Raw genomic sequence first — 27038 nt, forward strand, 5'->3', positions numbered from 1 at the left:
CCTGTTCATCTGGTGAGTCTTATCCATCTGTAAGCCACTCAGCTTACCTTTCCACAGGGATGCCTTCCTTCTTCCCTGACCCCGAATAGGATGGATTCCCTTGCCATAATGGTCCTACACAGGCATTGCTTTGCCAGTGTAGGGGAGGAAAAAGCTGCCCTCCATCCCCTTAGGGCTCCTGGCTGGGTCTGAAAATTATACAAAGACAGCTTAACAGGAGAAAAGCAGACAAATTTATTTTAAAGATTGGCAGCTGAGCTAACAACTGTTGCCAATCATTTTTTTTTTCTTTTTTCCTTCTTCTTCTCCCCAAAGCCCCCCAGTACATATAGCTCATAGTTGTATATTCTAGCTGTGGGTGCCTCTGTGCCATGTGGGACGCCACCGCAGCATGGCCTGACGAGCAGTGCCATGTCTGCACCCAGGATCCGAATCGGCGAAACCTTGGGCCACTGAAGTGGAGCGCGTGAACTTACCCACTCGGCCAAGGGGCCGGCCCCTACAAATTTATTTTAATATAACTTTTACGTGACACGGGAGGCTTCCTAAGGAAATGAAGACCCAAAGAGACAGATCTGTGTATTTTTCTGCTAGGTTTCATGAAAAGTGGACAGTCCTGAGGACTAGGATAGGGTAAGGGGTATGAGGTCCGTGTAACAGACTGGGGGAAAATTAGCAAAGCTTGTTTATTAGGATTCTTCTTAGTGACCCTTTGTCTTTGGAGATCGGGATGTCCCTTCCCTCCTGGGACAGAGAGGCCACCTGTCACCTGAGGGTTTAAGGCCCAGTTTAGAGAAGAAGGGCTGGGGGGAGGTGTCAGAGTGACACTTGGTCTCCTACTAAAAATTTTTACCGGCTTCCTTTTTTCTTAGGCACACTGACACAAGGAAGTTGCTTCTTTAGGCAGAAAACAGACCTGCTGTTTTCTCAAAACTCCTTTAGTTTAAAATATTCAATATGCCAAGGTGCCATATTTTGGGGTAGCATGTCCCAAACGCCATCACTTAACGACACTTGCAATGACTTGCTGATTATCTATCTTTCCTCTTAGACTGTGCCTTCACTGGGGCAGAAACCGTGTTCTCTAGCTTTGTACCCCCAGCGCCTAGAACTGGGTGTCTTGCCTGGACTGGGGGCCCAGGAAATATTTGTCAAAAAATGAAAAATTCCCATCAAAACTAGCTTCCAGTGCATCCTGGGCCTCGGAATTACTGGCTAGGTAATTCACGAATACAGCAGACGCTGGCGCAGCCCTCCCCCGTCACAGCACCTTACTGCACGCTGGATCCATCCGTAGGCAAACGGAACACAGCTCCTCTCTGCACAGGAGACAACTATTCACATCGCATTCCTCTTTCCCTCCAATCACTCAATTAGGGCACGTCCCTTGCTGGCAGATGCGTGAGCAAAGTATTTTCCAGCCAGTGTCCTCAGGTGACCTGTCTAGACGTGCCCGGGAAAAACAATCTAACCTTCTCCTAACCCCCTAAGAAATCTCGGGCGCGCAGGACGCGCTGCGCATACGGCCCGAGACGCGCGGCGCGGCGGGGACCCGCGGAGGACCGGTGAGAAGGCAGGCAGGCAGGCGGCGCGGCGCCGGGCGCAGGCTCCGCTGGGTCGGGCCGCCTGGCGCGGGCGCGGGCGCGGGGTCCGCCGGCCGGCAGGGGGCGCGCGCGCCCCAGGCCCCGCGCCGCTCGCCCCGCCGCGCGCTCGCTTGCCGCCCGGCCGCACATGTGTTTCTGTTTTGTGTTGTAGCATTTGTTCTGGAAGCTCGTATTTACATTTTAAGTGTATCTGGTGAGTGGGCTGGAGCCCTCGTCTGGGCCGGGAGGAAAAAAAAAAAAAAAAGCCCTTCGGTTCGTCTTTTAGTTGCTCCTTTTCCTTTTTCTCTCCGGTTTCTCATCACTCCAACCAGGTAGGGGCTGAAAATCAAAATCGACAATGATCAGTTTGCGGGGTCTGGGAAAGTTTTTTTTTTTTTTCCTTTTTTTTTTCCCTTGAGGAGAAAAGGTAAAAAAAAAAAAAAACCTGGGGAAGGGGGGTTGGGGGACTGAATGAATAAAAAGGGGAAGGAAGGCGGATCCACGTGGTTTAATCGGAGACAGACAGAGATCCTATTGTTCAAAATCAATAAAAAAAAAAAAAAAAAAAAGCAGACAGGCGAAAGCGCAGGGACCGGGGGAAAGTAGCGGCGGAGCCGGGCACTTTGCAGCCCCGGATCGGAAGGATCGCCGGGCCCCACGTTCGGGGAGGGGCCGGCAGAGAGTTGGGCACCATTAAAGTTTTTATTTTTTCCTGTCTGTGCCAGCAGGTGTTTGGGGTTGGGGGCCGGCTTTATTGCCCCCTTCCCCCCCACGGCGGGGGCAGCCCATCCCGAGGGATTCGGCTAATTAGAGCCCGAAGTCGGAACCCCCAGGCTGGGGGGGAATTGGGGGCTCGGAGAGAAGTGCATTTAAGTGGGCTTGGGGAGGGGGCCGCGGAGACAAAAGCAGCAGGTGGGGCGGCCGGGGAGGGGGGAGCTCCTCCATCACCAGGGTGCCAAAGGAGGATCTTTGAAGTGTCCCGAAGCCTTCTCTCGTTAGAACCTGGAGGACCGGAGGCTCTTTTCTTTTCCCCTTTACTTTTTTGGGGACCAGGCTGCAAATGTGATGCGATGTAGGCAAACCTAACTTGAGCATGGGCCGGGTGGGGGGAGGTCTCCATTTTTTTTCCTTTCCCTGAGCGGATGGCGGTCAGGGACCCGGGCACCCGTGCGGGATTCCCCGGAGGAGGCGCGCCGGGGCCCGGGAGGGGCGCGATTTCCTCCCGGCTCGCCCCCTCTCCGCCCACCCCGCGGCCGCCACTTTGGGGAGGGCAAGGGAGGAAGTGGAGGCCGGTGGCTCGGCTGGCTCCCCTCCCCCCGCGCAGTTTATAACCCGTCCATTGTGCGCCGCTGCCCCGTGTCTCCTCCAGCGCGACCATGCCCAGGAAGAAGGCGGCGGCGGCGGCCTGGGAGGAGCCGAGCTCGGGCAACGGCACGGCCCGCGCCGGGCCCAGGAAGCGCGGCGGCCCGGCCGGCAGGAAGCGCGAGCGGCCCGAGCGCTGCAGCAGCAGCAGCGGCGGCGGCAGCAGCGGCGACGAGGACGGCCTGGAGCTCGACGGGGCCCCCGGCGGGGGCAAGCGCGCGGCGCGGCCGGCGGCCCCCAAGGCGGGCGGCGCGGCCGTGGTCATCACCGAGCCCGAGCACACCAAGGAGCGCGTGGTGAGTGCGGGGCCGGGGAGGGGGCGCGGGCCGCGGCGGGTCCCGGCCGGGGGCGGCGGGGCGGGCGCAGGCCGCGGGCTGAATCATCGCCGCCGCCGCCGCCGCGCAACAAAAGGGCGCGGGCCGGGGGCGGGCGCGGGCCGCGGCCTACCCGACCTCGCTGCCGCCGCCGCCGCCGCTGCCCCCCGCGCGGCCGTTGGCGGTTGGGGCGCGCGCCCCGGGCCCGCCTGGGGAGGGGCGGCCGGAGCCCGCGCGAGGGGGTCATGGCCCCGCCCCCGGCGCCGCTCGAGCCGATCCCTCCGCCGCCCCTCCCCCGCCCCGGGAAGGAGACTTTGCAAGTTGTCTCGTGCCGGAGGAGCGGGCGCGCGCGCCGGGCGCAGAGGTGGCGCCGCGTGCCCCCGGCCGCCCCTTGGTCCCCCCGCGGCCGCCGGTCGCGCGGGCGCCGCGGGGAGGGGGCGGCCGGCGCGCGGCGGGGCGCGGCGGTTTGCGCCGGGGCTTTGAGGTTCCCGCCGCCTCGGCTCCGGCGCTCCGGGGGGGCGGGGCCTGGCGGCCGCCGCGCATGCCCCGTGTGGCCCTGCACCGTCTCGCGCCGCTGGGGAGGCGGGGGCGGCCGGGGCGGGGGCGAGGGCGCATGCTCCGAGGGCCCCCCCACCTCCCCGGAGGTCGGGCCGCCCCCGGCGGAGAGGGGCTTGGGCTTTGTTCTCCGCTGTGGTCCGAGGGCGCGGGTGCTCGGGATGCGCTCCGTGCGGGCCCCCCCGAGGAGGAAGCATCCCTCCTGGTCCGAATGGGCTTGAATTTGCTCCTGAGACTTGGGCCTTCAAACCTCAGCGAAGATCGTGACCGACTCATGTGCCCGCAAAACCCTGCGGAGCCGGAGGTCTCACCCTGGGGTCTGTGAGCCTCAGAACCCGCGGGCTTAGTGTGGGACGTGTGTCCCCAGGTTCTCATCAGCCCAGAAGAGAGAGCTTTGGTGCAGGGTCCAGAGTCTGGCCTTCTGGAGAGGTCCTTTCCTCTCCGCGGTGGGGGTGGAAGGGTTAACAGGACGGCGTGCTTTCGCCTAGTGGAGCGCAGGCAGCGTGTAAATGGTTAAAGCGATGCGTTTCTGCATCCACTTTATAGATGAGGAAGCGGGCACAGCTCCTCATCCGTTTGAGGGCCCAACCCCGGATCACAGGGCTCAGGCTTTCTCCGGCGACGGCCTCAACGCCTCTGCACCTTGGTGCGAAAATGCTTTATTCCTGCGCTCCCAGCGATGGGGTCGACGTGTTAGATGGCGGAGGAGAGCCCGTGTGCCTGGAACGTCTTCCTTAGGGTCGCGACCAGGCCGGTGGCAGGGAAATGGCTGCAGTATTGAGAAACTGGAGCACGGGAACTATGTGCTTTAGCGCGGCTCATCCTCCACGCCAGACTCCCACACTTGCCCCCAAGCACGGGTGTTAGGAGAGAAAACTGAAAGGGGGGGCTCTGCCTCTGCTGTGGGTTCTCAGTTGTTTCCAGTCCGACTGTTAGGATGTGTTTTGTTGTCAGGAAGTAGAAGAGTCTCACTCCGATGCTGAAATGTACCTAAAAAGGGATACCCGGGGAGAGAGAGGGCCCAAGGGACACCAGGCTCTCCATAGCACAGCGCGCAGCTGGCTTGTCTGATGGAAATGGCACCTTTCTTCGTCTTACTAGGAGATTCCCGTGCTCTCTGTGAGTAGGCACAGCAGTCCATCGCAGTTGACATTTGTTTTATGTTTACAAGTCACTTCTCCCTTCAATTCCTGGGGTACATATATGTGGGTATACAGACTTCCCTTTCCCCTGCCCCTTAAAAAACAGGAAGGCCCGTCAAGCAGCTTCCTTTGGCCTGGTCAGCACGCCCTCCTCGGCTCAGCGCGTCCAGGAGACAGGGTCAACAGATGATGCTCTTTCCTGCTTCGAGGAAAGTGCACACCCCAAGTTTTAAGTTCTTATTAGCATCGTCGAGTTTGGTCCAGTGTCAAGGCTGGGCCCATGCTGCCCCATTGCCTTCTACAGGCCTAGGTGGGCACTGCCCCTGGTCCTTGGTGGGCCTTCTGCCCCACATCCCTGGCCCCAGGTTCCTGGGCTCCAGGGGAGGCGCAGGGTCTCCACCGGTTCAGCAGCTCTGGGGATCCTGTCTGCTGCCACAGGCCAACGGCAACCCCCAGCTTGTTTTAGAAGGGAGCTTTTTAGTGAGAGTTTTGCAAGCCTCGCCACTGTTCCCGGCTGCCTGAAGGTGGTTGTGTGAGAGCAGCTGCCAGGAATCGTCTGAAACCATGTTGCCTTTCTTTCACTCAGACCTGCAGACACTGGGCTTGTGGAAGGCAAACCCCAGAGACTTGTGTGGTCAAGGGGCGAAGTGGCCTTGAGTAAGAGATGTGTGTTTTTATAAAACACTCTTATGATTTCAGTCTCGGAAAATGCTCTCTCTAAAGACCTCAGGTTTATATGTAGTTGTGAGGGGTGAGCATTTGATGCTTGTTGGGGGTTGCTGCAGCCGGCATTCCCTGGAAACTTCCTAACCCTGAAGATAGAGCAGGCGGCCTTGGCTGAATCCGAGAAAATAGGGGAGTGTCGTACACTGTCCGGGTCTTTGTAGCTTTCTCAGTGTTAGGTTGCTGAGGTTTTGTGGACCTGAGACAGATCGCTCCCATCTGAAAAGACCAAGTAAATACCACTGAAAACCGAGCTTGCAGTCTGTTTCAGTTGATAGCCCACGAGGGAATTTGTTTCTGCTGGCGTTTCTCTGACCCGTCTTCCCTCGCCGAGAGTAGCAGCCTTCTAAATGGATGTGTGTTAAAAGGTTGACTCGCGGCCTCAGAAACATGCTCCTTGCACTTGGGCAATAATTCAAAAATGGCTTTGGAGCAGAAACCCCATTTTGTTGATTGAAGAAGCTCAGTGCTTTTTTCTGCCGTGGCCATTCATCCCGGCCCAGCTTACGTGACCGGGCTGTCAGGAGGCAGCAGGTAAAATGAAATTCACTCACTGTTTTCCCAGCCTCTCCACGTGGCCTTTAGACACATGCGATGTTACAGACACCGAGTTTATCCAGACACAGTCTCGGCCCATCAGTGAAGGTGGATCACACCTTGGAGGGTCCCATCACCTCCAGCTCTCAGTCCTGACAGCCGTCACTGGAGTCCTGGATGGACCCAGCAGGCACTGGGGGGTCTCCTACCCAATGGCAGTTCAGGCCTGTGACAAAGAGGGACATGGGCTGTGATTTAAGCTGTGTTAGTTCTCTTCCTTATTTTATGTAAGATGGAGGGACAAATTTAATGATAAAGAAACAAGGGTAAGTGGCCTACAGCAAGCAATTGTGTAGATAACAGCACTGAAATGCAGTCAGGTATCTCCATCGGAAGCGTGAGGAAATAGGGCCCAGGACATACAAACCTAAGTAAGACAACACTCAGTGCCTTGCATGGCAGTCAGACCACTGTCGCTGGCGTAGACTCATTTCTGCCAGCACCTTATATCTCAAAGGTTATGTCTGGATTTTTATGTAAATGCTTAGCTGGCTTGATGGGCCAGTATCCACAAGCCCTTGCTTGACCACCCGTGCAAATGCTGACGTCTCCAGGTCACAAGGGAAACCCTGCGCCTGCCCAGGGTGGTTGCAGCAAGGTCTGGCAGTCTGGTGGAGCTGCAAGTCCTGCAGGAGCCAGCAGCACGGGCACCTGTCGCTGTCGTGAATACATCTCGTGTGGAGTGGTTGAGAGCCCTCTGCCTGCCTGAGGGGCTCAGGAGGGGGTCTGCCAGGGCAGGGGTGATGCCCCGGCCGAGTTACAGGCTTTCCAGGATCTTTTTCCCTGTGTTCTCTGGCCTGGCAGCTCATCCCACAGTGCCTTAGTTCCTGCCTGAGTCTGTGCTGCCGCCTGCACGTGGACCTGAGGGACAGTGGAGAGCTAGTCGGTGATGCGGGCAGAGACCCAGGGCTGCTCCTTCCGCGGGTAACTCGACAGAACTCACTCACTGATGGCTGTTCTCCTTCTGCAGTAGACCTATAGAATGTTCCAGCCAGGGCCGCCAGTTAAAGAAAGGGAGATAACCAGGGGAAACCAGGCTCCCTTTCAAGTAATCCGAGTCTGGGTGCTGCGGGGTAGGAGTACCCTCTGATTAAGGTCATTCTCTGAATAATTGAAGTGTGGCAGAGCCAGCCTCCTTTCCTGGCGGGTTTGTTTCCCCTTGCTTCTGACTGCGGGATGAGTCCTGTAGATGGACCATCTTCCAGCCACGTGAACGTGGCCGAGCAGGCGAGCGTTACAGGCCCTACTCTGCAGGCGTGCCTGGGCTGGCGGCCCTGGGCCGGGCAGCGTTCCCTAAGACATGGACTCCTGCATCGGGAAGACGTGGTCATGCTAACAGTGCCCCCAGGTCCCGCCAGGCAGTCACCGCGCAGAGGTTAGCGTGCCTGGATCTGGAGCTGTTTGGCCTTTTTTTCTTCCAAGAACAATTCTGTAAACAGAAGGAAACCTCTTCCTTTCCTTTTAATGTCTTGGGATGATGATGGAAAGGGTGAAAGCAGAACGGGAAGTTACTACGTCCCTTGCCTGACTGGAACCGAGTAGGTGGTTCAGAATTGAATCCTTGACTAAAAGTCTACTTTCCAAAGTCTGCTTGGGCATTTCAGACATAAAGCAGAATGCTGAGACTGTTTTATGACGAGCGCCACCGGAATTGGCCAGTGGCTGTTTTAAGTGGCACGTATCCCTGTTGCCGGTCTGAGAGTGTGTGGCCCTAGTGACCTTCTGTGTCGAGAAACTGAGGGTGAGGAGTGACAAGTCTTGGCTGGGGACGGCGGCCGCTCGTTTGCACGGGCCGGCCCCAGGGAGTTCCCTTGTTCCCTTCACCCCTGGTCCCTGGCTCCAGGGCCAGCAGTGAGGATGAGCCCATCGGAGGCTGCCCGGAGCAGACCCGCCCACCCTGCCAAAGCCTCGCACTCCCATGCCTCCCTCCCTCGGGTAGGGGGTTGACCTCGGTGCGCTGAAGTCCCCTGGATGGGCTTGGCCCGCGGGCCGCACATGGAGGGAGGTTGGGCAGAAGTCTGAGCAGGGACGACGCAGCTCCTAAGGCTTCAAGTCCGTCGGGGCAGCGTGCATGCGGTGGGAAATTGTCGCTGGGCCCCACGGACAGCTGGTGTGACACCTGTGTGTGGCCCACAGGCCTCCTGCTGTCCCTGTGCAGGCAGTCTGCAGAGCATGGACAATGCTGGCGGCTTATTCTATAGTGATTTGCGAGAGATATTTTAAAGAGAAGTCAAAGGATAAAGACAAGCCCGGGCATCACAGCTGAGCTGGGGGGCAGGTTTGGGAGGTGGGCTGATGCGGCGGCGATGCCCTGGGCCGCTGGCCTCTGGGTGGGCGCCGGGTGAAAGCGCCATGAATGAGTCGTTTTTCTTTTGTTTCTTGCTGTCATTGGACAGACGTGGAAAGCTGGAAGCAGCATTGCAAGCTAATTCTTTTTCCCTCTCTCTGTCTCTGTAGAAACTTGAAGGGTCTAAGTGCAAAGGGCAGCTTTTGATTTTTGGGGCCACCAACTGGGACTTGATTGGTCGGAAAGAAGTGCCTAAGCAACAAGGTATGAGAAACTGTTCCTGGAAACGTAAGATGCTACTGTGGATTGGGTGCTTCCTGTGTGTGCACTGGGGGCCAGTGTCAGTCTGGTGGCTGCCCACCAGATAGGTGTTCTCTTCATTAGAGAAGTGTTCAGAGAGGCCAGATGACGTGCCTGAGGCCACACAGCGACTCTAGTGATGGAGCCGGATTTGAACTCTGGTCTTATGCGAGTCTCTCACTTCACAATTCTGTCTTTAAAAGACCAATGCCATTAAGATGGAACAGAAAAAATATAAATAGTAGCCTCAAAGGAATACTGACACCTTCTTCCCATCTTCCTTCTCATGTCACCTATTTTCATTAAAATGAAGAGACGGGTCCTGTGGGATGTCAGAATGTCCTAGACATTTGTCACATACCAGATGTCAGACTGTTAGGCATTTCGGAACAGTCCACAGTTCTTTGCAAGCTGCCAAATTGTGCAGGAACTGGTTTGACAGAGCAAGTAACAGTCTGGGGTGGGGGGAGCCAAGAAGTCCTATGAAGTAACTTTCTGTCCCCAGGTGCTTTTAGAAAGCTGGTGTCTTTGCTCAGGAGGATACTGGCCCGTCCAAGAGATGTGAGGCTGGCACGGCGCCACATTTTATGGCGTCTTAATTTCATTTGGAAAGATTGCCAAAGTGCTTTCCAGCATTGCCCAGCGAACAAATATTTGCACACTGACACTCCTCGTGCCTCAAGGCAGGAGGTGGGGATCATCTTATCCATGAGAACAGCAGGAGTTTCGGCAGCGCTCAGTCCAGCTGAGTTAGAAATGGGTCCGAGCCATTGTCTTCTGTTGTGCAAGGTGCCCCGCCTTCAGGACCCAGCCATCGGGGCCTGAGTCTGCCGCTTGCCTGGCAGCTGGCATCACCTGGAGCCCCCGCCCCCCCATGAGAGGAGTCTGCCCAGCCGTGTGTGTGTGTGTGTGTGTGTGTGTGTGTGTGTGTGTGTGTTACATCGGTTCTCAAAGCTGCTCTTCAAATGAGTGGCCGCCGCGCAGTGACAGACACTCAGGCCCGGGGAGGGGAAGTAAGTTCCAGAGGAGAGCAGGCGTCAGAGCCTGGGGTGCCTCCTGGGGTGCGGGGCGGGTGGAGCTGCTCGGCTGGGCCGACCCAGTGTCAGCTGAGCTCCCCACCACCTCGGAGCTGCAGAAAGTGGGGAGCCGCCTCGTAGGTTAAAAACAGTGACTTTTGCCCTACTTGGGCTCACGTAGGAGTGCCTTGTCTTCCCTTCCCACCTCACTGCCCTCATTTTCTCCCTCCAAATGAAAATTTTGTATGTTTTTAAAGTATTTGTAACTGTCTTTAGGCCCCCTTGCTGGTGCCAGGAGACATAAAGTGGGGGATTTGTTTTCCTACTGGTGCCGAACATGAGGAGAAGGACGATTTCCCCTGCCACCCTCGCCCTCCAGTCTCTTCCCATCCTTGAAGTCTGCCTTCCCCCAGTGCGCCGGGGGCCTGTGGCTCTTGGATGCATGTTACTGTGGATTTTATAAATTCAGGGGGACGTGGGAGGGAGTGATGTGTGCTCCCTCTCCAAGCAGGACTGGCCCCAGGAGTTGATGGGCACCAGCCTGGCCGAGAAGCCCAGGGCTGCTGCTGGCATCTGCTTTCCTGGGGTCCATGGGACAGGGTTCTGGGAGGCGGGGAACCCTCTCCCGAGCCGATGGCGCCCTGGGCTCTGGCATTCGTGGAACTGCTGCAGGGAAGGTGCAGTCAGCCGGGTCCCCATGGCACCGTGCACTCCTGGGGTGCCCTGCACCACGTGGTGCTCAGAGGCGATGCGGGTCAACCACGCCGCCTGCCTTTCCCTTCTTGGTAGACAGACCGTGGCGTCACCTGTGAGGGCTCTCAGTTTGGGTTTGCTCTCTCCCCGGGACATTTTTGTTTTTCCTCTTTTTGGTAGCAGAGGGGTGTCCTCAGGGGGAGCAGCTCGGGGGTGGTGCTGAGAGACCTGACCTGCAATCCTGAGTCTGTGGGGGAGGTCGCGCCTCTGCCTGGCGGCCCCGTAACTAAATGAGGGGGTGCGCCTGGCGCCCCCTGCTGGCGGGGTGGGCTGGCTGGGGACTGACGCTGGGCACTGTCAGGTCTTTTCCCTGGAGCCGGCTAATTGATGGAGAAAGCGGCCTCTTCCTCCGTTCCTACATCCAGGTCAACCCCGCACAATTGATGTGGCCGTGGCTGGCGTTTCATAATCGTCACCACAGGCCTAGAAACGTGCTCGTGTTTCTGTCCTTGAGAGCCCAGGTTGAAAATATTAAGCAAAAAATTGGCCATGCCCTGTCCACGAATGGGTGAAGTGGAGACTTTGAAGGAGGCGCCTGTTCTTCTCTCCCATGCTGCCTCTAACACTCTAACATTATGGAGTGCTTAGTTATGGAGTACTTAGTTATGCAGTACTTAGTTACAGAGTGCTTACTAAGCACCAGGACCAGGCCGCATTTGTGAGGCCCTCTGGCCAGAAGGAGCCAGGGCCCTCAGGTGCTAGGACAGTGGGAAGGCAGGCACAGGAGCTGGTAGGGTCAGTGCTGTGGTAGGACTCACAGGGTGCAGGGATCAACGAATTAAAAGGGGGATGGGCAGGGAGGGCTTCCTAGAGGAGGGGGTGCTTGGCCTGAATTTTGAAGAACAAGCAGGGAGCAGGTGAGGGGAACATTCTGGGGGAGCGAATACAGGGGCAAAGGCAAGGGGTCATGACCTGGCCAACACAGTGGGCCCCTGAGAAAGGAGGACCCCAACGGTGGGAGGAGTGAGGGAGGGGAGTGTGCTGATGCTGGTGGATGTGCGGGGAGGGAGGGGTCTTGTGGAGGAGGGGGACGCTCAGTCAGCTCCAGAAGAGCCTTGTGGCCGACACCTGGGTCCCTTGCCAGCTTTCATGAGCTGGCCCCTCCCCCAACAGGCCTGCGGGAGGGAGAGCGCCTGGCCTTCTGGCCACTCGCATGTGGGCACGCTCAGTAGCATTGCATGAGGGTCCGAGGTCCCCGTGGGTCAGGGCCAGAGACAGGAGGAGCAGCATTGGCATCGACTGGTCACTGGCTAGGTCTGCATTGGCTCCGGGGCAGTTGGTCCGAGGTGCACACTTTCTCCTTGGGCACTTTTTCCCGATACCAGGCCGGTGTGGCCCCCCGGGGAGCCCCTGTAGTTGGACATAAGGGCGTGGACCCTTGGTGGCTAATGATGTTTTTGGGGGTGCTCTCAATTTTCCCTGCACCACTGGATGGGTGTTTGATTTGCTTTCTTGTTCTCTTTGCAGCTGCTTACCGCAACCTCGGTCAGAACTTGTGGGGGCCCCACAGATACGGGTGCCTATCGGGGGTCCGGGTGCGGACGGTGGTGTCTGGTTCCTGTGCTGCCCACAGCCTCCTCATCACCACAGAAGGGAAGCTGTGGAGCTGGGGTAAGCGCTGGGCTCACCCCCCCCCCCCAACCCCGGGGGTGACGTCCTCCATCTGCTCAGGCACCATTACCTGCAGCCCCCATCCCCTCTCTCGAATCCCCAGCTAGTCTTGCCTGTGCCCTATGAACACATTGCCTTCCTCCACTTTTCTGCTATTTTTTGGTCTGTACATACCCCCTCATTCTTTGCATTATTTTTTTTTTGAGGAAGATTAGCCCTGAGCTAACTGCTGCCAATCCTCCTCATTTTGCTGAGGAAGACTGGCCCTGAGCTCACATCCGTGTCCATCTTCCTCTGCTTTCTACATGGGACGCCTACCACATCATGGCTTGCCAAGCGGTGCCATGTCCACACTCGGAATCTGAACCGGCAAACCCTGGGCCGCTAAAGCGGAACGTGTGCACTTAACTGCTGCGCCACCAGTCCGGCCCTGAATTCTCTTTTTTTTTTTTTTTAAAGATTTTATTTTAGTTTTTCTCCCCAAAGCCCCCAAATACACAGTTGTATATTCTTCGTTGTGGGTCCTTATAGTTGTGGCATGTGGGATGCTGCCTCAGCGTGGTTTAGATGAGCAGTGCCATGTCCGCGCCCAGGATTCGAACTGACGAAACACTGAGCTCCTGCAGCGGAGCGCGCAAACTTAACCACTCGGCCACGGGGCCAGCCCCTGAATTCTCTTTTTTAAGCAACCTTTTCCTGAACATTCTGACTGAATGTGGGTCTTTCCGATATCGAGGTGCCTAGAATTGAATTCCTGCTTTGGGTATGCCGTCCTTCCGGCAGACATGCCTGCTGCTCGCTCTGCGGCACAGTGTGATGTCAGCTCTGCTCTTGCCACGTGAAACTCTCCCAGCCCATAACAGCTGTGTCATGACAGCCCTGTGTCTCTGCAGTCCTGCCCCTCTGTTTCTGGGGGTCACACAGGTCTGCCAGTTCCGTGGCTCGTCACATTGGTCTGTTTGTTCTTATAACGTGCCCAAGAGTCGACTTGACCCTTCCCGAGTTGATCTGTTTTCTCGCTGCTGGACTCCCTTGCCCGGGCACCTGGGAGGGCTCCCTGTGCTTTCCTTGGAGCCTCCCTTCCGGCCGTCCCCCTGTCCTCTGCAGAGCCTTCCTTGCCTTCTGCCCCTGTCCTCTCCCACGTCATCAATCCAGGTGATGACTGAGCCTCAGTTTACCCCATGCCCTCTGGAGGCTCCTGGACTCTCCTTCCGGCTGGGTCTGTTGGCACTTGTCCCGCCCTTTGTTTCTGGTCCTTTGGCTACTTTTTCGCCCATGTGACTGCATTTTTATTTCAGTCTGTTTAAGCCATTTTTGCAGTTTCATGAGCTGCTGTACCAAAGCCCAAATATATTAACATCTGTTGTCTTCGCTGCACTCTGCTAATTTTGTAATTCTGTTGAAAATAAGCTAACAAGTGTGGCTGGCCCACATTTATACTTTATAGTCTCTTGCTGACATTGCCATCGTGTTCATTTTCTCCTGTTGGCAGAGAGGTGTGTCCCCCCTAAGCACCGTCCACGCACACTTCCAGCACCGAGCCCAGCAGCCTGTGTCGAGGGCCCGACTTCACGTAGCTTATTTCTGATCTCTTTCCTGAATTTCACTTACAGTGGTGCTGCTAAAAATGGCCCTGTGTTGCTTCTCAGGCCTGGGAGAGCTTCTGAAGGCTCGGCACCTAACCAAGCCCCAGAGCAAATGTGTGTGTCCCGGTGAGCAGACTTGATGCCCCAGGAAGTGACGTGCCAGTGAGGATGTCACGAGCCCACTGTTAGTCCCTCTGAAGGCAGCGTCCGTGCTACAGCGCACTACTCCCGAGGGGCCTGCACCTGCCAGCGCACGGGCCTCTCGTGTGGCCGAAACCTGCGCCCAGGGCTCGTTCTGTGTTTAAAGTGCCTTTCGCACTGAACTTGGGCAGCTCCCATTAGCAGCTGCGTCTGCCCCTCCTGCCTGAGGGCCGTAATCGCCTCGCTGGTCCCAGGACGGTTTTCCTCATGTAAATGGCCAGTTCACTTCCTCCTCAAGCCCCCTCCAGGACGATTGGTGCTCTTTGGGGCTCTGCTGTCCGCGTTTCTCGTGACCAAAAGATCAAAAGTTCATCGTTGGGACGGGCGAAACCAGCCCCTCTGCACCCACCCCCTATGGGAAATCGCCCTGACTTTGGCCCTGTAAAATCTCCCCAAATCTCCCAAAGTGTTGGGTCACAAGTGTGGTTCTTGTCTCAGCTAGAGGGACCTGGGAGTGGCCCATTGAGTTGTTTCTTTGGAACTGCTGTGGCCTGTGTTAGAAACTAGGTAGGACTCGGGCGTCCACCCTCCTGGCCCACCCAACTCGCCATGGCTGCTTGGGAGCTGAAGGGCTTTGCCAGAGGGCCTGTGCGTGGCAGAGGGCTCAGTGGCAGGGGTTGGCCACATCAGGTGTTCCTGCCCCCGACTCTGCAGCCTGCACAGCTCCAGAGGTGACGGTGGCCCCGTCAGCTGGGAGGGCTGATGTCCAGAGCAGGTGTGTCCCTGTTCTGTTGCCAGGATTCACGTGGCTGAGGGTCCTGTGGAGGGTGCTCCGTGGGAGGTGGGGTTGGCACTGTTCTGTGAGCACCATTTGCAGGGTAGATGAAAGGAAGAGGAATGATGGGGAGAAACCAAATGGTCCACAGTAGATGCCCAGAACACTGAGGTAATGAAACTCCTGTAAGGCAGGTGTCAGAAACGGTTACTGTCTTAAAACACCTTTCGGAGTGAAGGGAACGAGGGAATTGTCTGGCGGGTAGGTGAGAAGTGAGAGCTGCGTTCCATGAGCTTGACTGCTTGGTGTGACACCAGGCCTCACTGAGCGTTTCTTCCGTTTCCCTGGGTGGCAGAGCTGCGGAAAGCGCTCACTTGGGTCCCTGCTGCTGCCCCAGAAAAGAGGGTCAGGAGGAGTGGCAGGCGGGTGTCTGTGGAGACGTCTCTGGGGCCAGCACTGCATGTCCTCCCATCACCCGAGCCCACTCAGGCAGCCCTCCAGTGGCTGGCCCTCGACTGAGAAGCCGGAGCTTGCTGCCACCTCTTCTCGGCTCTTGAGTTGGGAGGCACCTTCTAGGGTCCCAGCTTTGCCTGGTTCAGGAGTGTCCCTCCCCTCCCAATTGATCTTGCTCTTGGTCTGCAGGTCGAAATGAGAAGGGGCAGCTGGGACATGGCGACACCAAGAGGGTTGAAGCCCCCAGACTCATTGAGGGTCTCAGCCACGAAGTGATTGTGTCTGCGGCCTGTGGGCGGAACCACACCCTGGCCTTGACAGGTAAGGAAGGGCAAGAGGCCAGCTGGTCCACCTCGGGCGCCGGGGTGGAGTTGCCCTGTGGCTTTGGTCACAATCAGAAAGATGCCCCCGAGAGCCCAGGTGAGTGGCTTCCTTCGGTTGCTGGGAGCCTCACCTGTGGGCCGCGGAGGCCGGCCAGTGCCTTGGTTTCTCTGCACACTCAGCTTCTGCTCCACCACCTTTTGGAATGCTGTCTCGTGCATTTTTCCTGACAAATGAGCTGTTTTTATTATTTTGGTACCTTTGATTTCAAATCTAACTCAAAACTCTCAGCAGTTCTTTCCCGTTTGTAACGTCCGTCTTTCCTTCCAGAAACGGGCTCCGTGTTTGCGTTTGGAGAGAACAAGATGGGGCAGCTGGGCCTCGGCAACCAGACGGACGCGGTCCCGAGCCCTGCACAGGTGCCACCCGGCCTCGGGGCTGATTCCGGGGGTGGGGTTGTGGCTTGCCCCCTGTTGTTTGGGTTAGCTGATCCCTTGTCAAAAAGGGTGTCTGTGTGCTTGAGTGGAACAGGCTTAGTGTGTGGTCACAGTTGAAGAGCATCTTGGAAACGCATTTTCTCTGTGGAATAATTTGTTGTAGAAACCTTGTTGTAAGCCTGTTTTATTTTCAAGAAAGGGACGAATGTTCCGAATGTGGTTAGTCTTTATCTGCAGACACTCTGAGTTTTGACCCTGTCGTGAAGTCGCCCTCCAGGTCTCAGAACACAGATGGGTCATGGTCCTTGTTCTAGAGAGACTGAAGACGAAGTTGGGGAGTAGGATAGAAGGAGCTGCTGACATGAGGCAGCAGGATGCTGATAAGCGTCTGATTAGTGGTTTAGATGGTGGAGGGAGGGACTCCGTTTCTTGGTCTCAGACAGAGACAGTGGCCCGGCTTGTCTGTGGTTGGAAGGCCTTGAGGCGTCCCGTGTGGCTGGCCTCCGCTGTGCAGTGGAACGCTGCTCGTGCTGGGCCCGTCGGTGGGCAGCAGCGAGTTTTCTAAGTTAGATTTGTTTCCACATCCCACAGTAAATTACTCAGGGCTTTTGCTGTCTTCCTTTTAACTTCCGAATTTTGAACGGCTTTATTTCTTAGTCGCACCTTCAATTAAGACTTAATAAATCAAGTATCTCTAGCAGTAAGGAGAATGTAAAACAGTTCGTTTGGCGGGTTGGCAAGAATGCTTATGCAGGCTTTTCTTTTTAAATTTGGGGCTGATGGCAACACTAGTGACAGAGGTGAGATTTGGGGTTAAGCGTGGCTGGTTTGTCTTCTGTCGCCCTCGTGCCCACACTGGTCGCTTGAGTCCAGCATTCGCTGGGCTCCAGGATTTGCGGGGCGCAGCATGGGCGTTTTGAGGGGCACTGAGACCTGGGTGCTGTTGGCCTGTCTCTGACCCTGGCTCCGTGCTGGAAGGTGGGGCCCGTGAGGGTGTGTGTTTACATGTGCTCTGAGCTTTTGCCTTCAGAATGGTTGAGTCCATTAAATTTCCTTTGTAACCGAGTACTACTTTCATACCAACCTGCAGAGAGGTAGACTTTTTATCAATCTTTTTAAAAAAAATTCTGAAAATGTACTGTCTTTCCTTTTCAGATAATGTACAACGGCCAGCCAATTACCAAAATGGCCTGTGGGGCTGAATTCAGTATGATAATGGACTGCAAGGGGAACCTCTATTCCTTCGGGTGCCCTGAATACGGGCAGCTGGGTATGGAAGGATGTTTTAAAAGCTCTCTTATTCGTGTGTTTAGAGCCAGAAGTCAGTGTGGGGCTGCACACGCGTGTGAGACGTGGGTAATTGATCGCAGATAATGGCCTTGATCCATTAAGTGGCTCTCACATTTAGTGAAACAGCATGTCATAACTCAGACACGGAGCACATTACAGTGACTCGCCTTAATGAGAAAGTCGGGGCTCAATTCTGACAAAAGGTTCTTTTTCCTGATTTGAGAATTCGTTTATATATATAAAAGGGTTTCCAAGTTGTAAACGAAGGAAAAATCAACCACCTTTTTTTAGTTTTGTACTTAAAGATTTGCCTTTATTGAAATTGAGAAAATGACACAAGATGAAGGTGTTCTGAACGCCCTGGCGTGGGTGGTCATCAGGCAGACGCGTGAGGAGCCACCACGTATCAAAGGGACTGCCATACCTCCCTGCCCCGCATCCCTAAACAGAATGTCCTCTTCCCGAAACACGTTTACTTACGTGTCGTTGAGTAGAAAAGAGATTCAGAAAGCAGTTCTCAGGCAGTGGAAAGTGTCTCTCCATCCTCATTTTACAAGGGCTCCATTTTCTTTTCCCATCTGACACCAAAGTGTTTTTTTCCCCTCCTGGCGCCTCCCCGCCACGCCAGCCCCTTCCGAGTAGGAGGTGAGGAGTGGGTGCCCTCTGCTGGCTCCTTGCTGCATGCCACTCCGGATCTACCGCACCCCCGGATCTGGGTTGCTGGGTCTCGTCATTAAACGCAGGCAGATGGGAGACTATAAATAGAATGAGCAGCCTCTCACTGGCCTTAGACATTGGGGAACAGTGACTTTGTGAAACTAAATATACCGCGAGTCCGAAGTGAGGAAGAGCACAGCCCCTTACGCACATTCACTGCTGGTTGCCAGGGAGTTGCCGGAGGCTGTCGGAGAAACCGTTTCCATGGCCACAGGCCTGGCGCAGCCCAGCCCCGGGGCAGAGCACCGGAAGTGTGCTCCTGGTCTGCTTCCGGACCTGTGCAGCTCCCCTGCTGCCTGTGGCTGCCCCAGATCTGCAAACAAACCGCTCGTCGTAGCAGGTTGATTTTCCTTCAGGGAAATTAAGCGATCTGGTGACGATGATCACGGCTGACGCTTAGCGGTTGTGTGGACCAGTCAGCATCTAGGCACTTCATGCAGAGTCTCACTGGCTTAGTTTACACTCATTTAGAGGCAGTTTGAGAACTCGGCTTGATTTTTATCTATAGAACCGGGTAATTCTTAACTTGCCAGCTTGCCTTAAAACCTCTTTTCAGTCTCACTGTCCAAATCCAGAGGAGATCCCTTGCCGAATGAGGGCACGGGTGTGACCTCGGAGAAGTGTGTCACCAGCACACGCTCGCCCTGCTCTCTCAGCGCGTTGACTGGGCCAGGCAAGGTGGAGACGAGAATGTGCCGCTGACCAGTGTTTCAGCAACTGGAACGATAGACTTAGGTTACGTGTAACCCATAAGAACGCACGTCCATAATCGTACGTTGAACTTTTCCTGGCCCATCCAGGCGTTCTTTGAGGCCCCCCGAGGTAGGGGCACGGACTACCTTATAGAACATCCCTTTAGGATCAGTAGCTTCCAGCTTTTTGGACTGCAGCCCGCAGTAAGAAATAGCTCCAAATGTGGAGCCACACATAAGAGTTTTCACGAAATAACAGCCTTCTCATTCGGTTCTATTCATTTTTTTAAAATAACTAGTTTCAGGCCACAAAATCGAATTCATGAGTCACTAATAAGTTGTGTCTCAGACTGGACAGTGCTGCCTTGGTTGACAAAAGTGTCCTGGTGAGGCCCGGCTGGCCAGGTTGGGACGCGTGCTCCGAGCTGCAGCTGCTGCTGACGGCTGGCTCTGTCGCTGCAGGGCACAACTCGGACGGGAAGTTCATTGCCCGGGCGCAGCGGATAGAGTACGACTGCGAGCTGGTGCCCCGGCGCGTGGCCATCTTCATCGAGAAGACGAAAGATGGGCAGATCCTGCCCGTCCCAAACGTGGTCGTCCGAGACGTGGCCTGCGGCGCCAACCACACGGTATGGCCCCACTGCCTGACTTTCTCACCTCCTGAGCGTCCCCTCAGTGGAAGGGGCATCTGCGCTCCTTGCCAGCACCTGAGCCCACGTGGCCCTGCACACCTGGCCTCCTCGGGCCTGGCGTTTAAGCAGCTCGCCATCACTTCTGCAGACAGTGAAGGGACAGGGGTTTTGGGTTAGGGTGATGCAGTAAGCATTTTTCTGCTTTTGTTTTTGTCTAACAATGTCGTGGCCATCTTTCTGGGTCTCCAGACAATCTCCCGTACTGGGGGAGTGGAATAGGTTTTAATCATGAAGGTGGTTTCCTTAAAGGTTACTTGATAAACAGCAGTGAAGTTTCTATATGTACATCTTTTTATCTTTCTGTGGATATTTTGCCCGAGGACGTCTGTGGGTAAACCTGCCTCTCTCGTCTGTTGAAAGAGAACGGGGCTGGGGGTCTGGAGGCCGCACTGCTGTCCTGGCGTGTGGTCGACTGGCTGAGGGGCCTCGGGTATAGCTCCTTCCTGGAATCTTCTTCCCTGTCCCATTCACAGTGACTTGGGCCCAGGATTCCAGCCCTTCGAGTCTAGAAACAGACCGGCCTTCGTACACTGGCCAGGGGAGGCTAGATCTCATTTAGGCCTCTTCTGTCAGATTGTATTCGTGGTTCTCCAGTCACACGGTTCACACATTAGACGTCAAAGGGATCCTGAAGATTTTTTCTTTTTGGTGGGAAAGATTTGCCCTGAGTTAATATCTGTCGTCACTCTTCCTCTTTTTTTTTTTTTTTTGTTTGCCTCCTCGAAGCCCTAGTACGTAGTTGTATATTCTAGTTGTGGGTCCTTCTAGTTCTTCTACGTGAGCCACTGCCACAGCGTGGCTACTGACAGATGAGTGATGTGGTTCCGTGACTGGGAACCAAACCCCGGCCCTGTAAATGGAACATGCTGACCTGGAACCCCTAGGCCATCAGGGCTAGCTCAGGAAGGTAGATTTTAAGTTGTTAACGTCGATGTGCTCACGTCACCAGTGACCAGAGGGAGGTCACCTGTGTGTATGGGGTGGTCATTAAAGCAGCACCTGGGGCGTGTCGGCCTTTCCTCTCAGCAGGTCCTGCCCCGAGTCCTCTCTGTCCCTCAGTGGGTCCAGCCCTGAGTCCTCTCTGTCCCCACAGCTGGTGCTGGACTCCCAGAAGCGCGTCTTCTCCTGGGGCTTCGGTGGCTACGGCCGGCTGGGCCACGCCGAGCAGAAGGACGAGATGGTACCCCGCCTGGTGAAGCTGTTCGACTTTCCTGGGCGTGGGGCATCCCAGATCTACGCCGGCTACACCTGCTCCTTTGCAGTCAGCGAAGTGGGTTAGTGCTTTCCCTGTCTGGGCCTCGGGAGGAACGTGTCCAGAACCTAGTCAGAGTCTTTCCCTCCCTGGCAGATGAGTGCTCTCGTGGGGGCCACATCACCACTGTCCTGTTCCAGGACCAGGAACCTCGATTTCATTGACGTCCCTGGGCTCTTTTGAACAGAAGAATCCTTTGTGGTCACGTGCCCAGCGCCTTGCTCGGGCCCCCGTCCCGTCTCCTCTCCTTGCTGTTGCTGAAGATGAGAATTTGGCTCTTGAGACGTCTGCTCTCAGTGGGAACATGTTTGTCTGTCCCCAGGTGGTCTGTTTTTCTGGGGGGCCACGAACACATCTCGTGAATCTACCATGTACCCGAAGGCCGTGCAGGACCTCTGTGGCTGGAGAATCCGGAGCCTGGCTTGTGGGTACGTGGCAGTGTCGCCTGGGTGTGTTGGAGGCACCTGGAGCTGCCTCTCCTCTTGAGAGGGCCCCGGGCGCTCAGTCTGGGCGTCAGGTGCCCTGAGTTGGAGCCAGGAGGGGAAGCACTGTGCTCAGGCAGGCGGGCTTGGCAGAGCCTGGACAGGACGGCTCGTTCCCCTGCCTTCACCAAAAGCAAGTCATTGAGGGGTTTTATTCTTCAAAGGCTTGGTGTGCTCTGCTCATTGCAGGTTCAAAATTATAATTAGGAAATTTTAGTTACTCCGACACATTGGGAAGAAGAAATCATCGTCAAATCAGTGATTTTCAGTTTATTTTGAGGACACCTATTGAGCTATCTAGCACTTCTTGGTGAGGAGTTTGATTATATTAATCAACCGCCAGGTTGTGGGGGGCATAGTGTGGTGGGTGCACAGTGTGGCGGGCGCACAGTGTGGCTTCAGTCTGCTGAAGTCTCCAGCCGTTGTCCAGGTGAGCGTCAGCTTCCACCCTCTGCTGCGAGCTCTCACTTCATTCTGATTTGGTCTCTTCTTTTCCCGCTGTGCGTGTTCACCCAAAAATGACACTCCCGCCCAAGAGCCGTAGAACCCGGGTTGGGGCAGGGCAGCGAGGTCTAGGGCCCTGTGGTTGCTGGCATGGAGGGCTCTGCAGTTTGGCTCTGCACGGGATGAGCCTTGGGGTTCAGGAGGAGCCTGCTGGCCCTGTGTTGTGTTACTTGGAAACGAGAGTGTCATGGAGCTTTCGATGGGACGTACTCGGTTTTAAAGCTCGTAGTGGCACCGCGCTCTGGAGCCGGTAGCCCACAGGAAGCGTCCGTGGCGGCTGGGTGAGGGACGGGGCTGGGGTGTGGACACCGCGACAGCCTCTGCCTGTTTGCAGGAAGAGCAGCATCCTCGTGGCTGCGGACGAGAGCACCATCAGCTGGGGCCCGTCGCCGACCTTCGGGGAGCTGGTAAGCGGGCGCCTGTGTGGTGGGGGTAGCCCCGATCCGGGCTCTGTTGCTGCTCCCAAAGATAGGCTCAGTGAGTGTCTTTCGTCTGTCCCTTGTTGCACTGAGGTCTGCAGTGTTCCCTAATCTTTGGGTCACATCAGCTTTCAAAGACGTTTCTGTGCTCGTCAAGTAATTGTGCATGTCTTTTCTGTCTGCATCGTAAAACAGAGAAATTGGACGCTTCTGATCTGATTTCTCTCTGTTTGCAAACTGTTGTCGTGGTTACACGGGTGCTAGGAAGGGGGATGGTTGCTCCTCTTCCCCCTCCCCAGGAGGGTTTAAAGCCACAGGAAGAGCATGTTGTTTTAAACCTGGTGGCGGTGGTGTGAGTGCGCATCCAGGCTCCTGTTTCCCAGGCCTGTGTTGGCTCAGTCAGCAGCCTAGCCACTCGCACTGCGCAGACCACTGCGCCATCCTGCCTGCTTCTGAGGTCACTGGGGGATAGTCGTCTTAAGTCAAGTTTTTCCTAAATCAAGTTGGCCTGTGTGTCTGCCCTTAATCTCAGTTGAGTGGTTAGCAGTGACGGCCCTCGATTTCTCCCTCGTACTTAGATCTTCTCCAGCCAAAGGGCTGATTCTCAGGGCCTGGTGCTTGATGAGCCCTCTTCCTCAGGAAGAGCAGCTCGGCGCGTGCTGACGGTCTGCCGTCCTGGTTGTGACGTGGTCCTCAGCCTGGCTGTTTCTGTTACTTTCTGAGAGAAGCTGTCCGTTTCCCTTCCGTCTTTCTTTCTCTCGTGGGTGGGAGCTGATGGGGTTGGTGGAGAGAGAAGGAAGGGCTTGATCCCGTGAGCCATCGCCAGGACTCGGGGGCTGAAGGTGCCTTTGCCTGGTGCCCTGCGCACAGCCGGTCTAGAGGCTTCAGAGGGAGCCCCACATGCGCACACTCAGGGAGGCCCCACGTGGAACCTGGAAAGAGCCTGAGAACCTGGCCCAGCTTTTGTGGATTGTCCTTAGATAAGGACAGATGGTGTTTAGGGCCCATCAGAAATAGACTGTGAATACCAATTTTGAAACTAGAGTGGAATGAGGGGGACTTTAGGGGCAGCCTCTTGGGGGCGAGGAATTGGAGGACATTCACTGGGAAGCTGGAGGTGGGCCTGGTGGCAGGGGAAGCTGGAGGAGGCCCTTCATCGCCCGCCCTGGGGGCTCCTGAGCTGAGCCGAGGGCTCCGGCGGCCTCACTTGCCCGTCCCCACGCCTTTGCACAGGACTCCGCTAAGCAGTCCTTGACCAGTCCGTTCCGCTTCTGGTGGGGACTCTGGTGTCCCAGAGTCACTACTAACAGTGGATGGTGGTTACTTGGTCTCCAGACCACCGGGCAGGGACGTCGACGGCCACTGTCCTTTGTGACCTTGTAGCCCTGAAGGGCTGCAGCTGCCATTTCTTCCTGTGCCCACGATGGTGTCGCCTCATCAGTGACACTCTGTAAGAGGTACCCGTCGTCACATAGGTCCCCACAGGTTACGCTGTGGCGTCCCAGGCTCCCTCCAGTTGAGAACTAGTGCTTCGTCGGCAGCCTGCTTGGGGTTGAATTGCTGGCGGCCTGGCCCTCCTGCGAGAACGACAGGCTCGTCACAGGCGGTCGTTAGCTCTGCTCCTGGGTCACGGAAGCCCAGGAATGTCGCCCTCGTCCCCCGTGCGCACTGTGCCACAGGGCCCCCGGTTCTGAGCGCCCCCTCTGTTTGCCCCCCAGGGCTATGGGGACCACAAGCCCAAGTCTTCCACGGCAGCTCAAGAGGTGAAGACGCTGGACGGCGTTTTCACGGAGCAGGTGAGTGAGGCCGTGCGCCGGGAGGGCTGGAGGTGCTGGGAGCGGGGCACGTGCTGAAGCACACCTCGCTCGTCCTGCCTCTGGTCTCGGGGGCCCATTCGAGTCGTGTGTGACATCTTCTTGAGCAGCTTCCCTGCCACCTTACACCAGAGTTTTCTGGTGGGTCATGGCCACGAGCAGGAGAAAGCTTCAAGGCCTGCTGGGCGGGCTCGGTGGCCATTTGCACCCTGGATGACACTGGCCACAGTCCAGTCACAGGGCAGTCAGCTCGGGGGTGCACCACTCATGTCTGCCTCGTACCCTCACTCGACTACGCACCGCCAGGCCATGGGGCAGATGGCAGGCGAGGCCCCTGCTGCTCCGTCCACCAGCTGCCAGCCGTTGTCTGCTGAGGTGCAGATGGGGCTCGCGCCCTCACACGTGGCGCCTGCGCTCCAGAGAGGCGGAGGGGGCAGGGAGCCAGGTCCCGGGTCCCCGCCAGTCCCCCCGACGGCGGTGTTGAAGCCTGCCCGGTAGGCTACCCTCTGCCTCGTCTCCCCGTGGCAGCCAGGACGGGCTTGTGACGGGTCCGTGGACACGGGTGGCCTTCAGCAAGGGTTTCATGCACTTTTCAGCAGGCCTCCCTGCTGACCCCGTCTGCCAGCCCAGCTGACTAGTGTCGGCCTTGCGCTCGTCTGCTCTAGACTCAGCGAGCAGCTGGCACGGGGCGTCCTTGCACACCCAGCGCTCTTCGCTCCCCCAGGTCGCCATGGGCTACTCGCACTCCTTGGTGATAGCGAGAGACGAAAGCGAGACCGAGAAGGAGAAGATCAAGAAACTGCCAGAGTATAACCCGCGGACCCTCTGATTCTCCGCATCTCCTCCAACTCACCCTCGCGGCAGCTGTCATTCCGTGTGCACTGGGACGGGAGGTCGAAGGAGGAAGCGGGAAGAGCGGAAGCTGATCGAAGGTGCATTTGCGTTAGCCTCCCTGAGGTTCCGTTTCATCAGTGATCCAACGTCAACTACCTTTTCTGTATGCTTTCCAAAGTGTTTTTTTTTCTCTTAATGTTTAATTAAAGTATTTGCTCATAGTTGACTTACCATTCCTACAAAAGAGGCAGAAACTTTGAGCAATGTAGGTTTTTTAAGTTGTTTTTTTCCCCTTTTTCTCAAAACCCCCCTTTCCAGTTATACTTATTAGCATTGTGATCCGAGTGGGTGCTGCCTGGAGAGGAGTCACCATTTACTCAGAAAAAACGTCCTTTCTGGGACCGGCAGCATCCAGGCAGATGGTCCCTGGTGGTCGGTCTCTATCCAGAATCGTGCGTGTGCTGTGGGAGCGTCTGGGTCACTTCCCACCCGCTTTTCTTGTCGCCTGACTGAGGCTGGTGTGTGTGCTGATTCTCCCCTGGCTCCTCGGCAGCCCCCGCCGCCTTCCGGCTGCGGCATTAATGGAATCTACGGTTCCCCCCTGGTGGGGGCTCCGGGGTCTGTGTTTAGCCATTTGTATTTACTTTAGCTGTAAAAGAAGTCCAAATGGAAATCAGGTGATCGTGGAATCAGTGGGGATTCGGGGTGGCAGACGTGGGGACAGTGCATCTGGTTCAGGACCTGGCTTTAAGGCTCCTGCCATGAGCCAGGCCCACCTTGCCAGCACTCGCCATTAGAGATTGGTCAGCCAGCAGTAAGAAGTGCATCTTGGAGTCCTTGCAAGGAAGGGCCAGCCCCCGGGGACCTGCCTCTGTCGCCTGTGCTTATCTTTGCTCCCCCACCGGCTGGGTCCTCCCGGAAGGGCCCGGTCTATCCTGGACGCGGCCTCCTGTTCTGCTCACGCAGCTCTCTAGTCACGTTTGCTTGGCTGTGGTACCAAATAGGAGGGGTTCCTGAAGAAGTCCCCCTTGCCCAAGTGTCGGCGCGGATGCCGCGATGTCGCCCCGGTCCCCGCCGAGCTCGCCGCTGGCATGGCGCTGCCCTGCGTGAGTTACGAGGTGCCTTTCCCGGAACCCTCCTCTCACTTGGACCCAAAAGAGGCGACAGCTCTGGCTGGGGCTCTTGGTTTTGAGAGGGTCTGGACTGGTTTGGGTGCTTTAAAATAGATCTTTTAGTTCAGTGGTGCTTATGGGGGAGACGGGGATAGAATTCAGTGTGAGACTTGGGTGGATGGGAAAGTTAAATACTGGTCTTTTTTATTTTTATTCTTTTGCTTTGCTATTGTTACCACTTGTCATTGTCTCGATGTTAAAATGCCAAAAATGATCTAGTCGTTGTTGCTTTTTTCCCTACTCGTCCCCCCGTCAGTCCTTATGGTGGCTCTGCCTTTGCCCGGTGTGGAACAGTATCTGTCCTGGCCAGTCCCGAGGCCTCGAGTAAGGAGACTGGCCTGCATCTTTCTAAGAGTTAGTCTGACCTTATGCTCATTGCTCCTGTCCTGCGTTCGTCAATAGTCCAGGGGAGAAGCTTCTGCAACTCCAGAGCTTCTGTTAAACGAACCTAATTTGTCCAAATCACCCCCCAACCACCATCTCTGACTCAAGCTTCCATGTGTGGAACCCATCAGTTTCCCCGGTCAGGTCTCTGTCCTGGAACGCAGCTCAGGTGCACGTGCCCGCACAGCTTCCCTTGGGTTGTGCGGTCACCGAGGGGGCTGAGGGAGCTGTGGCCCGGCTCCTGGCCTTTGCAGGAGCTGCCCTGGCTGCGCGGGGCTCCATCCTCCGTGCTCTAGTCTGAAGCCCACTGCCAGCTCCTCCTGGAACCCTTGCCAGGGACTGGCGCAGGAAAGGGATGGACCTGCCTGGGGAGCCTGCCCCTCGCCCACGATCACTCCTTCTGGCCTAGAGTTTTACAGTGCACTTCCTGGTAGAGAAAATCCTTTAGAACCAGGAATTGGGCTGCGGCCTGCACTCTGAGAGAAAGGGACGGTGACACGGGCTGGGCGTGTGCTTTGTGCTGACCCCTCGGGCATCTGACATGTCTTCCAGCTCAGGAAGAAGAGGCTTAGAGTGAAGGGGAGCCCAAGGAGAGGCTGTGATTTGGTCGAAGGTGCCTGGTTTAGTGCTGTAATTGTCTTATTTTTTTTTTATATATATATTTCTTGGAGTAAACATTTTAAATAAATGACATCGTTGTTTACTCTGTCTCGGCTTTCGTGCTTCTGTTTGGGTCGATCGGGACCAGGAACACGGTGGCTCTGCTTTTTCATCTCCTTCCCGCCCGAGTGGAAGCTCACGCAAAGGGGCCCCGGGGGCCGGGCCGGGGG

General features: G+C 56.3%; 1 protein-coding gene across 3 annotated transcripts; it reads left to right on the forward strand.

The window, feature by feature from the left end:
• The first annotated feature begins 1706 nt into the window (after positions 1-1706).
• On the forward strand, positions 1707-26911 carry RCC2 (regulator of chromosome condensation 2). 3 transcript variants are annotated; one of them, XM_070601388.1, is made up of 13 exons: positions 1707-1915; positions 2953-3241; positions 8734-8827; positions 12100-12243; positions 15388-15519; positions 15850-15938; positions 17112-17226; positions 19118-19284; positions 20441-20621; positions 20922-21027; positions 21920-21992; positions 23723-23800; positions 24543-26911. In XM_070601388.1, exons 2-13 carry the CDS (start codon positions 2960-2962, stop codon positions 24645-24647), a joined length of 1566 nt encoding a protein of 521 aa, XP_070457489.1. In that variant the 5' UTR covers positions 1707-1915; positions 2953-2959; the 3' UTR covers positions 24648-26911. The 3 variants fall into 3 exon arrangements, with proteins under 3 accessions (XP_070457489.1, XP_070457469.1, XP_070457478.1); XM_070601368.1 differs by having other exon boundaries at positions 1747-1797; XM_070601377.1 differs by lacking the exon at positions 1707-1915 and adding an exon at positions 2513-2655.
• The last annotated feature ends 127 nt before the right edge of the window (positions 26912-27038 follow it).

The sequence above is a fragment of the Equus przewalskii genome, chromosome 2 (genome assembly GCF_037783145.1).
Source record: "Equus przewalskii isolate Varuska chromosome 2, EquPr2, whole genome shotgun sequence".
Classification (NCBI taxonomy): domain Eukaryota; kingdom Metazoa; phylum Chordata; class Mammalia; order Perissodactyla; family Equidae; genus Equus; species Equus przewalskii.